The sequence below is a fragment of the Muntiacus reevesi genome, chromosome 3, assembly GCF_963930625.1.
Source record: "Muntiacus reevesi chromosome 3, mMunRee1.1, whole genome shotgun sequence".
In the NCBI taxonomy this organism is placed as follows: domain Eukaryota; kingdom Metazoa; phylum Chordata; class Mammalia; order Artiodactyla; family Cervidae; genus Muntiacus; species Muntiacus reevesi.
In genome coordinates this window covers 158,895,231-158,907,661 of record NC_089251.1, presented here as the reverse complement: position 1 = coordinate 158,907,661, position 12,431 = coordinate 158,895,231, and the positions used below count along the sequence as shown (strand labels likewise).

Below are 12,431 nucleotides of genomic sequence, written 5' to 3'. Positions count from 1 at the left end.
AGAAACATGGCTTCTGAATGCTACCCGGTCATCGTCACTGCGGATGCTGGCGAGGGCGGCCCCCTGCCTCGCTTCCACGCCTGCATTCACCCGCAGCACAGATCGGACCCAGGACGCACCGCCACCACGGAGGACAGAGCCCGGCGGTGGCGGTGGGACCCCTGATCCGTAACAGAACATGAACCTTCCTCCTCTTTCCTTTGAAGGGCGGTCGGCAGGCCTGGCCCCATTCCCGCGCCCCGCGAGACTGCCGCTCGGACACTCGCAGCCCCGGCCTCCCTTCGGCACGGGCTCCGGCTCACATGGACGGGGGCGGCACGGCCGTCCACGAGGCCAGGAGGCGGGCCTGGGCCGAGGCGTCGTACTGGCTGTCGGCAACGTCTGTGGCCGTGGCGGCCCCCTCGTACAGCGGGGACCCCGACGAGGAGGACGCCGAGGCCGGGTGGGAGAGGGGGGCAGAGTGGGCGGAGGAGCCTCGAAAGAACTGGGCTCCCAGCCCGCCGGGCACGCCCGCCGCCTGGGCGCCTGGGGCGACGCTGCCGCTGCTCACGGACCACAGGCTGGGGTACTGGCTGAAACGAAAAGGTGGGGAGACAGGCGGGTCAGAGACCTGGGAGGCGCTCCAGGAGGGGGAAGGAGACCCCCGCCAACCCCACCCCAGACGGCCGGGGTATAAATGACTCATTGCCTCTGTGTGATTAAATCACACTCGGACAAGGAGAGAGGTCACGTCTCATGTGCCCACAAGAAACAAAATCATTAGGAGCCGCCTAAAAAGGCCTCGACCTGCGCTGTTAGCTTCCGCTCCAAAGACTCCGGCTTTGTGCTCGAGCTGAGAATCCAAATTCTCAGATGCACTGAGTCCGATGTTTCAGAGGATGTGCGTAAGCACCTGTGTTAACTAGTAATTCCTGGCTTTCTCTGGTGGCCCTGGTTAAGAATCCACGCGCCAGTGCAGGGGACACGGGTTTAACCTCTGGTCTGGGAAGACCCCACGTGCCCCGGAGCAATCAGCCCACAAGCCGCAACTACTGAGCCTCTGCTCCCGAGAGCCCGTGAGCCGCGGCTACCGAAGCCCACACACCCTAGAGCCCGCGCTCGGCCGCAAAAGCAGGCACTGCAATGAGAAGCCGGGGCATCGCGATGGAGAGTCGCCCCCACTCGCCACAACTAGAGAAAGTCCGTGTAGCGACAAAGACTCACCACGGCCCAAAAAGCTAGGAAACAAACAAATCTTAAAAAAAAACAACGACAAGCTAGCCATTCCCATGAGGGAGACAAACACGGATGGTCAGGGCATCCCCCGGTGATCCCTGCGGGCACCGCGTGTCAGCAGGTGTCAGCGTGACGCCCCGGAGAGGGAAGAGCCCCAGGACTCAGACCCAGAAGTGAACACCCGTTAACCCACTTCGTCGGGAGAGCCTTGCCCCGAGCCCGCCTTCCGGGTTCTGCTTCCCAGTCCCTGCAGGAAGCAACTGGAAACGGACGTTAGCCCTCCCCTGTCTGAAAACACAGGCCTGACCAACCCTACACCAGGCGAAGTTTTGCTTCTGGAAAACGTCCCTCTCCTCTAGCAGAATCAATCCTTCCATAAATGAACAGGGAGGCCTCAGGCTGTGGTGGGCTATGCGGTGGACCAGGCCCTGTCCTGCCCTTCAGATGCACTTGGACTTGCAAACAGGCCTGATGGAGTGAGGCAGGGGACCCTCCCCGTTTTACAGATGAAAAGACACAGGCTCTGAGATGCACTCAAGTCCTCAGGGGGGACCCCACTGTAACCTGCAGGTCATCCGACTCACAGACGTCTTCTCGGTGACCTTGGAGCCCTGGAAAGGCTTCCTGGTTATGTATTGGTTGCTCTGTTTTTAAGAGTAGATATTAGATTCCAACTTTAAAGGAATTGCTTCCTAAACATAAAGAATTAAGATCTTAGGCAAATTCTGATGTTCTGCACAGTCCGCGGGGTTGCAGAGTCGGACACAACTGAGCGAGCATCCACACAGGAACGGCACTGCTTCTGAGGTCAAGGTGCCTTGTCTGCTGTGAGCCAACTTGTTCAATCATTAATACTGTTGACTCACTTCCTCCTTAGAAAACATGGACTGGGCTCTAGCTTTGTCATTTTAGTTTTTATTATAATAATCCTATGAAGAAATGTAACACATGGACCGACCGGCTTGACTTTTTGAAGCCAACCTTCCTTTATATAATTTTCAAGCTAATAATAAAAGTCATCATTCTTTTCAAGTTACCTAGCATATATGTGAAGAAACACTGATCCTATATCCACAGAAATCCAACAAATGTATTTCTTTAATTTGATAGCGCCTGTCAAAGGAGGTTCTGGAAACTTGCCTTCAAGATTCACCTACTGACCCCACAATCCTGTTCACCCACAATCCTGTAAAGATGGGTTGAAGCTGGGGTTATTTGGTGGCCTTTTCTTGAAGACGCGCGGTTCAGGAGGCTTGTCCATCACATGAACCAGTCAACAGCAGAGCCAGGAGAGGTGCCTGCTCCCTTCCTCGACAGCCCGGCTCCATCTACCCTGAAGACACCATTGAATTCCCAGAGGACAGGCGGAAGCAGGAACTCACAGCAGTCGTGTAACCCGGGGTCCCGGACATAGCTGGCTAGCGGTCAAGTTATCAATAAAAACCCATCACCCGTAAGTGAAGAGCAGCATACAAGCTAATGGATGGAATGGGATGACATCACAGGCACTCACGTTCCCAGGACACTTGCATCACTCCCCAGACAGACGTTACCTGGAGCCCGCAGGAGGGCCGGCGTTCGGACCCATGGGCAGCATGCTGGTGTGGGCAGGCATTCCAAGGCTGGACCAGTTGTCATGGGGCTGGAGCATGGACAGACACGCGGATGAACTGTCGGAATAGGCTACAGGTGTAAGAAAAGTGTCATTACTGATGGGGGCTTCCAAGGGTCACAAAACACCCTGAAATGCTACCAGCAGCTGGAGCTACCCAACACTGAGATCACCACCCTCTTAACCGGTCATCAAAGGCCCATGCTCATTGTCCAATATACATACTGGAATACATTCCAGCACCCAGGCTTTTTTTATCATTAGATTAATAGCTATCCTGTAGAAATGGACCCCTACAGTCACATGATTAAGAACTAATTATACTGAAAAATCAATGCAATTTTTACCTGTCTCTTCTGTAAAGGATTATCACTTAAGAATTAAAAGGGCTTTGAGAAGCATTTACTCAAGGCAAAATTTAAAATATGATCTAGCCTCTAGCTGGACTGCTATTTCCTTCCCAAATAAGTTTCTTTCGTTTCAAATCAGCTTTAACTGCTTAATTGTTTTATGGCGTTCATTTGCTTTTCTCCTCCTTTCAGAGCCAGACAAAATGAAGTCTGGGCATCCGTGGTGTTAGAGGGAATTAGGTCCTGGGATCTTCATGGTCTGGCCCAGTGTTCATACCAGTCAAGCCTGCACCAGGGTCCCCTAGGGGCGTGTGAAACCACAAAGAGCTGGACCACCAGAGCTTCTGATTCTGTGGGTCTGGGAGTTTCCAGATGATGCTGGAGCCATTGACCCTGCCTCATACTTGGAGAAACACACTTGCGTCTCATCAAGCTAGTAATCCTCGTGCCTGGCTGGCCCGGCATCACCACCTTACAGGGTTCACAAAATATGCAAACCTGGGCCCAGAGTCCCAAAGTAAAGGAGCTGAAGCGGTATCAGTCACACTCAGCCCTGAAGCCCCTGGCCTGGAGGTCTCTGGGGTCCAGCCAGCAGCGACGTGGACTCGAAAGAAGGTCTCTCTTGAGCAAGTCAAGAGCCTGGCCCCTGGATGCTCACTGACTGCCTCTCCCTTCCCGGAGGTCTTCCCGGCACCCCCAGCCCCGCCGCCTCCCGCTGGGGACTCACTTGGAGAGCTGTTCCGATGCGCGTACGGACTGGGATAGGGGCCTGGCCGGTGGCTCCTCAGGGCCGGGTACCTTTCGCAGCCGTGCGTGGAGGGGAGCGAGAGGGGGCCTCCGAACTGCGGGTGGGGGGTGGCGGGTGGACACAGGGTGCTGGTTCCGGGGATCAGCCAGCCCCCTGCTGTGAGAGAAGCACGCTGCGGACCCCGCTTTGCCTCCCTTCCGTCACCAAACGGGCAGGACGGGGCTTCCCTGCGGTCCAGGGCTCAGGACTCCGCGCTCTCACGGCGGAGGCCCTGTCCAGGCCCTGGTCGGGGAACTCAAACCCCAGGAGCCCCGTGGCCAGAAACAAAGTTAAAGGACAGCGGGGCAGAGGCCAGGGAGCGGTGGGCCTCCTCCTCAGGGCCCGTGGACACCGAGGGCCTGGCCCAGGCTTCAGGGGTCGTGGGTGTCACCCGTGCGGCCAGAGAAGGGCCAGGGTGCCCAGACCTGCAGGGCACCCGAGAACCTGGGAGACTCACCCCAACCTCGGCCAGCCCTGCGGCTTCCTCAAAAGATCCCCCCCCTCCCAGAATCCTCCCAGAATATCCCCAGGGATGTTCTGTCCCTCCAGGCAGGTCAGCTGTCAAGGTCAAACTGCCGAGCATGAATAAAGGTAAAAACAGACAAAATCCAGACTCAGGACACACAGGGAGAGCCCTCGCTTAGCCCCTCTCCCCTCTCCCCTCCCCGCTGCAGACCACGCCGTCACGCTGAGGAGCCTCGTCCTGCCCGGAGGGGCTGGAGGGGCTGAAGGGGCTGGAGGGGCCGGAGGGGCACCCACGTTCTCCTCGCTGTTCTTGCGTTCGGCTCACCCTTTCCCACCTTTCATCAGAGAATCTTTCCAACACTGCCCAGCCCTCCTTTAAAGTTCCCGTTTCTTCTCTATTCCCTTTATTTTCCTTTTTTTTTTTAAATTCAGAAAAGCAACCACTAGGACAACTACTCATGCTCCAATTCCTGAACTCAAACTGCAGACAGCATTACAACGAGAGGAGGGTCCAGACGTGGCCACAAAGCTCGGGCCCATCGCTGGCCAGAGCAGCGGTTCATACACTGCTGAGACGCGGCAGCCGTGAGCCACTGAGGGGAGCTGTTTGTTAAAGCAGTTCGTGAAGGACAAAGGAGGGAGGGAAGGAGAAAGAGAGAAAAGAAAGACAGAGAAAGAAAGGGAATCGGTGGTTGAGGAAGCCGCTGCTCTGGTTCCGCCCGAACCTAGACGTGAGCAGCCAGCAATAACTTTTCTCTCCCAAGGGTTGCCAGTTTCTCATCTGAGTCCCCACCTGCCTGGATGGGTAGACGCAGGCTTTTCCCCCCGATAGACTCTGCTGTAGACCCGCATCACCCCGCTGACCACTCCACTAACTCCCAAAGGAGGCTGGGCTGAAAGTGGACTTGCCCATCCTGCGAGCCGCTGTCTCCAGCACGACCCGCAGGCCATTCCCAGCCCCGAAGCAAGCCGGGGGAGAGCTACACGTGATCAGAAGCACCGTCCCAAAGATGGTCCTTCCGTTCTCAGCCATTAACAAAAAGACAGACCATCTCAGAGTGCATGAGAGCCAAGCTCTCCTCCTGCCCAAACAGCAGAGTCTGAACACCCGTCAGGGCCTCAGCGATCCATCCTAGTCGTGGCTGGAGCCGCTTCGTGTGTGCTCAGCGCCTCAGTCGTGTCCATGGACTCTGTGACCCCATGGACTCTAGCCCACTAGGCTTCTCTGTTCATGGGATTCCCCAGGCAAGAACACTGGAGTGGGTTGCCATTTCCTCCGCCAGGGGATCTTCCCCACCCAAGGATGGAACTCGTGTCTCCTTTGTCTCCTGCATTGCAGGCAGTCTTTACCATCATGCCACCTAGGAAGCCCCTGGAGTGGCCTGAAAGCAAAAGAACCCAGGCTCCTCTGTCAGGAATCCTGTGGGCTTTGGGGGGGGCGGCATCTGCAAGCCCCGATGGAGTGGAGGCTGAGAGCCAGCAGTTCGATGACCAGTAGGAACAGCGTCAACATGCAAGGCCACCGCCTTGCACAGCGAAGAGCAGTGTGCTGCCCAAGGGCACCCAGAAATTCTGTCTGCCCCATCCCCAGCCCCCGGCCCCAGGCAGGCTGCTCCCTGAGACAAGGTACATCTGGGCCGAGTGCAACAAACCGTACATTGGTTGTACCCAGACTGCTGGCTGTCTCCTGTTTCTTCCATCATATCTTTGTGATCGCTTCTGTCAAAAAAGTGTATTGAAATGTCAAGGAGAGCATTCAGGAAACAGTATCTGCAGCAATAGCTCACCACTCTGCACACTTCTTCGCCCCAGGGGTACCGTTAGAATTCTCTCACCTTTCTTTTGCATCGAGGAAAGCTTTTGCAAATGGATTGTATTTAATTTTAAGAGCTGTGATCTGAAAAGCAAGAAGGTGCATTTATTAGTATATGGCTCATTAGTCAGAGGACTTAATTAGGCACCAAGAAATCAGGCACCACCAATATCCCCTTTAAATACTCAAATATAATCAGACTTCATTCCAGGTATATTTTCCTATTTGAATCCAAAGTAGCTGAGTAATTACAATATTTCATAAAGAACAGCACATTTATGAAAAGTTTTTAAATGCTGATTTCCTCAGTGGAATTCACAATAAATTTAACCTACTGCTCACAAGGGCTTCCCGTGTGGCTCAGCTGGTAAAGAATCTGCCCGCCATGCGAGGGGACCTGGATTTGATCCCTGAGTTGGGAAGATTCCCCTGGAGAAGGGTAAGGCCACCCCCTCCAGTATTCGGGCCTGGACGGTGTAGTCCATGGGGTCCCAAAGAGTCAGACACGACTGAGTGATTTTCCCTTCACGTCTTCACTGCTGACAATATTCTGTGTGCATCAGTCAAGCAAACACGGCTCAAAACATAACCCAGATCCGCTTATGGAGAGTGACTTCTAATTCTGGCTGGCGGTCAACACTCACAGCCTGACCAGCTAATCACCTACTGTCTGTCCTTTGGGGTCAGGCGTAGACATGGATTCATAGGCACTAAACTGCATGCTGTATCTAGTGGACCCTTCACACAGCACAGACTTGGAGGGGTGCTCCTGACCTTTCCGGAAGGTTTTCAGAGTAAGGAGACACCTCTCTCTCTCTCTCTCTCTGAAGTCTTGTTCTCAAGAAATCTTACAGTCCTGAACCTGAATGTTTTATCTTTTCATTTTGCGCATTTAGTGGATGCTTCTAGATTTAGACACTTTTAGGGAAAACTAAAGGAGAAAGTGCTTGAATAAGTACTTATTTTAAAACTTTTCTCCTTCTGTCCCGTTTGGTATTTACCATTATGGGAAATTATTTGAAAAGGCATTAATTATCCGTCTAAACTTCAGACTCTAAAGGACACTCATCACACACGAGACCGCTCAGTCCCCGCGCCCCTCACCTCCTCGTTTTGGTAAGCGGTCACCGCGATGAACTGGGTCTCCGGGAAGCAGTGGCTGGTGATCATACGCTGTGGACCCCCAACTCTGACGATGTGGATTCGAGGCTCATACTTATGTAAGGAGTTCAACATGATCTGGGAGAGACATGAACACAGGAACTGCGATCCTCAAGGTCCCACCGTTAAAGACAACACAACTTCCATTTGTCCTGACATAAACGCAGAAACTGCTGCAGCTCACAGGAAAATGTCTTTACTGCTGATGCTGGGGGCTTCCCTGGTGATTTGGGGCATAAAGAATCGCCTGCAATGCAGGAGATGCAGGAGACACAGGAGGGATACCTGGGTTGGGAAGACACCCTAGAGGAGGAAATGGCAGCCCACTCCTGTATCCCTGCCTGGGAAATCCCATGGACAGAGGAGCCTGGCGGGCTACAGACCATGGGGTCACAAAGAGTTGGACACGACTGAGCAACTGAGCAAGTTGAAGGTGGCAGGTTGCCCATCAGGTGCCGCTCCCACGACTAGGTCGGAAAAGGAATGAGAGACGCTGCAGACGATCAGAGGCGATGCCTGCCCTTCAGGATGTGCTTGGCCTGGTAGAACGGACTTCTATAGCTTCCAGGGCAGCTGCAGACAGCTTGAAATGCCTGAGCACCGCTGCTGCTTTCGGGAACACCGGGTCTCCCAGTAACACTCCCCAAGGAAAGACTATCTGTAGGAAAGGACAGCTTTGCAAGTCTGCTCAGACTCCACGCAGTAAGTACGCAGGCACATTCAGCTCTGAAGTGAGCGCTTACCCTCAACACGGCTATTTTCTCTACCCCAGGGAAGTTGAAGGCTAGCATGCAGAAGTTCCCCAAAGCTTGAGGCCCGCCTGCCTGTTCGCGCCTTCTCCCCCTGGCTCTCCAGCCCGGGTGTTACTGTCGTCAGCTTACTATAAACAACACTGAGGGCTTAATTGAGGGCAGACTTCACCTCTAGGCCAGCAGCGCCCTTCCAGCTCTCTGCCACAAGAAGGTGCCGAGTCACAGGCCCCTCCTGGAGCTGCCCCCCGCCCCCCACCCATCACACCTACCTGGCCCCCTCCATTGAGCTTGTTGGTGAGCTTGACTTTGCTGAAGGAGACGGGCGCCTTCATCCAGTGCGCCCCGAAGTTGGGCGAGTCGGGGTGGATGTAGACGCAGCTGGGCGCCTGCGGCTCCGGCTTGCCCCCCGGCACCCACTCCCCGTTCACGTACTTCCAGCGGTGGTTGTCGGCCGCCACGAAGTCCAGCAAGAAGGAGTACATGGCGTTGGGGTCCAGGCCGGACACGTTCACCTTCAGCACGGGGAACATCCTCCTGAAAAGAAAGGGCGCAGCTGGAGGACCCCGGATGGGATGGTGAGGCCAAAGCCAGGGGCTGCTGTCGCTTGGGGCTGAAAGCTCCCCCTGGGAACTTAAAAGGGGACACGCACAGTCCTCCTGCCCAGGACTCTCCTAGATCTGCAGGCGCCCACCCCACCATCCCTCATCCCTCCGCCTCTGGAGGCAGGTGAGACAGGGCCTGGCCGAGGCTGCAGCACACGGGTCAGGCCCTACGGGCAAAAGCCAGCAGGCCCCATCCTCCGAGTCCCCGGGGAGTCCCCCCTCCCCAGGGCTGTTCGTTGCTCAGCCGGTCCGACTCTGTGACACCATGGACTGTAGCCCACCAGGTTCCTCTGTCCACGGAACTCTCCAGGCAAGGATACTGGAGTGGGTTGCCATTTCCTTCTCCAGGGAATCTTCCCGAACCGGGAATGGGAACCGGGGTCTCCGGCATAGCAGGCAGCTTCTCTACTATCTGAGCCCCCAGGGAAGCCACCCGGTCCTCCCCAGGAAAGTGACAATTCTGCGAAGAAGGCCCAGAGGGAGAGGGAGAAGCCACACGAGTCTGTTCCCAGTCCGAGCGGAAATGAGCGGGGAGCCGGCGCGCCCACCTGCCGTTCTTGGTGACGATCATCTCGTTGGTGAGCTCCTTGAAGCGCAGCCACAGCTCGCTCTCCTCCAGGCCCACGCGCAGCTCGCGCTCCGTGGGGTCGCCCTTCTCGCTGCCCGCCTGCAACTCGCTCTCCACGGCGCTCAGCAGATGGTCCACGCGGTACTGCAGGTTCTTCCCCGGGCTGTCGGTGCCCGGGGAGGTCATCCTCCCGCCGATCCGCGCCCCGACGCCCCCCCAAGTCCCGACTGGCTACGCGAGCGCCACCTTCGCCGCCGCAGACGGCCGCTCTTCCAAGAAGACCCAAGAAGTGCCCAGACCCGCGATGGCACAGACCCAGCGCCGACCTGCGTGGAGGGCGACTGTCTGGAGAGGAGGGGGCGGAGGAGGGGGGGGAGGTTATTCCACTTGAACTCCCGCAAGGAGGGACTAGAGTAGGTCTCCTGGGAAGGAAAATCGCCCCTCGGCATAAATAGAGCCCGCAGCATGGCGCAGGGGGGCGCGGCGGATTGGGCCGCGAGCCCTTTGAAGCGCCGGGGCCGCCGCCGATTGGCCACGCGCGGCCATATCAGACCCCGCCGGGCGGGCCGCGGAGGCGGGGGGCCATCAATGGGCTCCCGCGCCGGCTTTTTGTGAATCCGGAGCCGGACCCTGCAAGCCCCGGCCCAGCCCCTACACCTCCGCCCTCCCCCAAATGTTTGCACCTCTATCAAAGCGGCTGGGCGGGCCCCCGAAGGCCGGGAGGAGGTGGGGGACGCGCTGGGGACCGACGGGCCGGCGCGCGAGCTCGCCCCGGCCCGCACCTCGCCGAGGGGCTGCTCGGCGGCCCGCGAGGCTGCCCCATTCCCGCGCACGCGCGGTCCCCTCCTCTCTCTCCAAGCGCATCCCGGACCCCGCAGGTATGCCAGTCCCGCCGCGGCTCCCGCGTGCGCCGGAGCCCGCGACCACCGCGCGCGGCCCGGCCTCAGGTCGCGCCCAGGGCCTGGCCCGAGTCGGGCTGGTCTCCGCGCTTCTCCGAAGGCTCAGCTGCCACCGAGCCCGGTCCGGTCCTGTTCCTCGGCCCGCGGCGCTTCAGGTGATCCCGCCGACACCCTCGACCACGGACCAGCCCACCGGGCGCCCCCTGTTCTCCGCAGCCCTCAAGGGTCTGGAAAGGGAAATCGCGCGCTCCGGGCCTCTGCCCACAGTCCACCTCGCGCCCGGAGAGGGAAATAGACTGAAATCAATAAAACACCCCCCCTCCCGCCTTCTGGATGTTTTCTCGCTTCCCCGCTATAAAAGTAGGACTTTGATGGCGAGGTCTGTGCGTGCACTGGGTGTAGCCCGAGAGTTCGCACGACCTCTGTGGGTTTTGGTCTTTGCTTTCGCGGAAGGTGGGAGCTGGAGGGGACGGGCCAGGGTTTCCCGGCGAGCGGGCTTCGGGGCGCATCTCCTCGCGCGGCCGCGCCTGAGCGCCTGGCGGGGTGGGGTGGCGGGGTCCCGGCGGTTTATTACCTTCCGCGAGGACCGGGAGGAGAGCGCAGGAAAGGTGACAATGGGCAGGAAATAGTTCAGTGGGGCCTCTTCAGACAATAACATTCCTCCTAAAGCGGGAACCCAGCAAAGAAGGAAGCAGACGCTCCTCGTGGGGACGCGGACTGCGCGCCTCGGACTCACTCGCCCGCGGCTCGAAAGAAGCCAACGTGGCCGCAGCCTCGGTCCCCCGCGTCTGCTCCGCGCGCACCCCACCTTCAGGCTTTCTGGAAGGAGCCACGCGTCGGTGGGGCGCCCCATTCAGAACAACCCCGCGCCTTGCCAAGGGGGCTCTGCGGGAAGGCCGTGGGATCTAAGCCCCGCGCAAACCCTTCCTCGCCCGGCGCGGGGCCAGACTCGCTCCGCCGTGGAGAACCGCGGGGGCCACCGCCGGAAAGACCCCGGCGACCCGCGCGCCTCCAGCTCGGGCCGGGAGCCGGGCAGGCCCGCGCGCCCCGACTCCGTCGCGTTTCTGTTTCTTTGTTGTCTAGGAACAAGGAAGTGCCCAGGGGCTACCCGAGGGGGACAGTTTCCTTCTGGAAGGAGACACTGAAACGACCTCGTGTGCTCGCGGCCCCGGACCCTGCTGAGTCACCGTCATCGGGCTTCTCGGGCCACGGGCTTTGGGGGGCTTTGCGTGTCTTTCTGGAGAAATTAAGAAGGTTATCTCTGCTGCCTGGGACGGCTGGAACCTGAGCACTCAGAACACGGGGGTGGGTGTGAGGTGGTGCGGGGAAGAAGCGTGAATGCCAGCACTCAGGGGGCCTCTCCAAAACCTCCGCTCGAGAGCAAAGCTTAGGTCGCTCCCTGACCCCCCAAGGCGGGGTCTCTCTTGGCGCTGACGCTTGGGGGTCGATTTTCCCAAAGTCTGGAAGCGCTGGTGAGGACCCCCGGGTTTCCCGGGTCCCTCCCGCCAACTGTAGTTCCGATTTCAGTTCGGCTGTACAAACGTGGCACGGCCGAATAAGAGGAAAAAGCCCGGCAGAAGGGAATGTTAGCTCTCTAACGTGCGCGGGGACGTTTCTTCCCTCCAGCAGACACGGCCGGTTTTCGGGATCCCCGCCCAAGGCTCCGCGCGCGGCTGGCCGAGAGGCTGGGGTGCAGGGCTGCGCTTAACTGCGGAGGTCCCCCCGCCGGTCAGCGCCTAGGTTTTTCCCTTTCGTTTCTGGGCGTGGGTTTCTGGATCTTCGTTCCTTGGTTCTCAGGACAAGCGTCTCCGCTCTCTGGGTCCTTTCAACGAAGGCTGCCGTGCATGACAGTTTACAGCCAAAAACTTCCTCCGGGCCAGCTATAAAGAGTTCCAAGTTAATAACAAGGTGCTTCCTTGGGGGGAGGGGGGCCAAGGCTCCCCGGGCGCGTCTTTCCAAAGGTCTTTCTCTTCTTTCCAGAAAAATAAGTAAAGGCCTTACTGCTGGGCCCCAGGATGCAACTGGACGTCACCCTCACAAACAAATAACTTAGGAAGCATTTTACAAGAAATCACACACACACACACCCTCCTCAGTTCCCAGAGAGGCAGGTTTCCCCCAGACCTACCCCCTCTCAAGCCACAAAACCATTTGTCTTGTGGAAGCGGGTATCAATGGTGCCCTAATAGGCTGGAGGATGGTCAGAT

At 57.9% G+C, this 12,431-nt stretch overlaps 1 protein-coding gene across 3 annotated transcripts; it reads right to left on the bottom strand.

Moving 5' to 3' along the window:
- Positions 1 to 298: 298 nt before the first annotated feature.
- Positions 299 to 9,511, bottom strand: TBXT (T-box transcription factor T). Of its 3 annotated transcripts, none has more exons than XM_065927728.1 (8): positions 9,306 to 9,511; positions 8,425 to 8,689; positions 7,347 to 7,481; positions 6,265 to 6,326; positions 6,087 to 6,148; positions 3,905 to 4,081; positions 2,769 to 2,898; positions 299 to 572 (listed from the first exon to the last, which is right to left on the bottom strand). In XM_065927728.1, the coding sequence occupies exons 1-8, from the start codon at positions 9,509 to 9,511 to the stop codon at positions 299 to 301; spliced, it is 1,311 nt and encodes a 436-aa protein (XP_065783800.1). The 3 variants fall into 3 exon arrangements, with proteins under 3 accessions (XP_065783800.1, XP_065783801.1, XP_065783802.1); XM_065927729.1 differs by having other exon boundaries at positions 3,905 to 4,078; XM_065927730.1 differs by lacking the exon at positions 3,905 to 4,081.
- Positions 9,512 to 12,431: the final 2,920 nt, after the last annotated feature.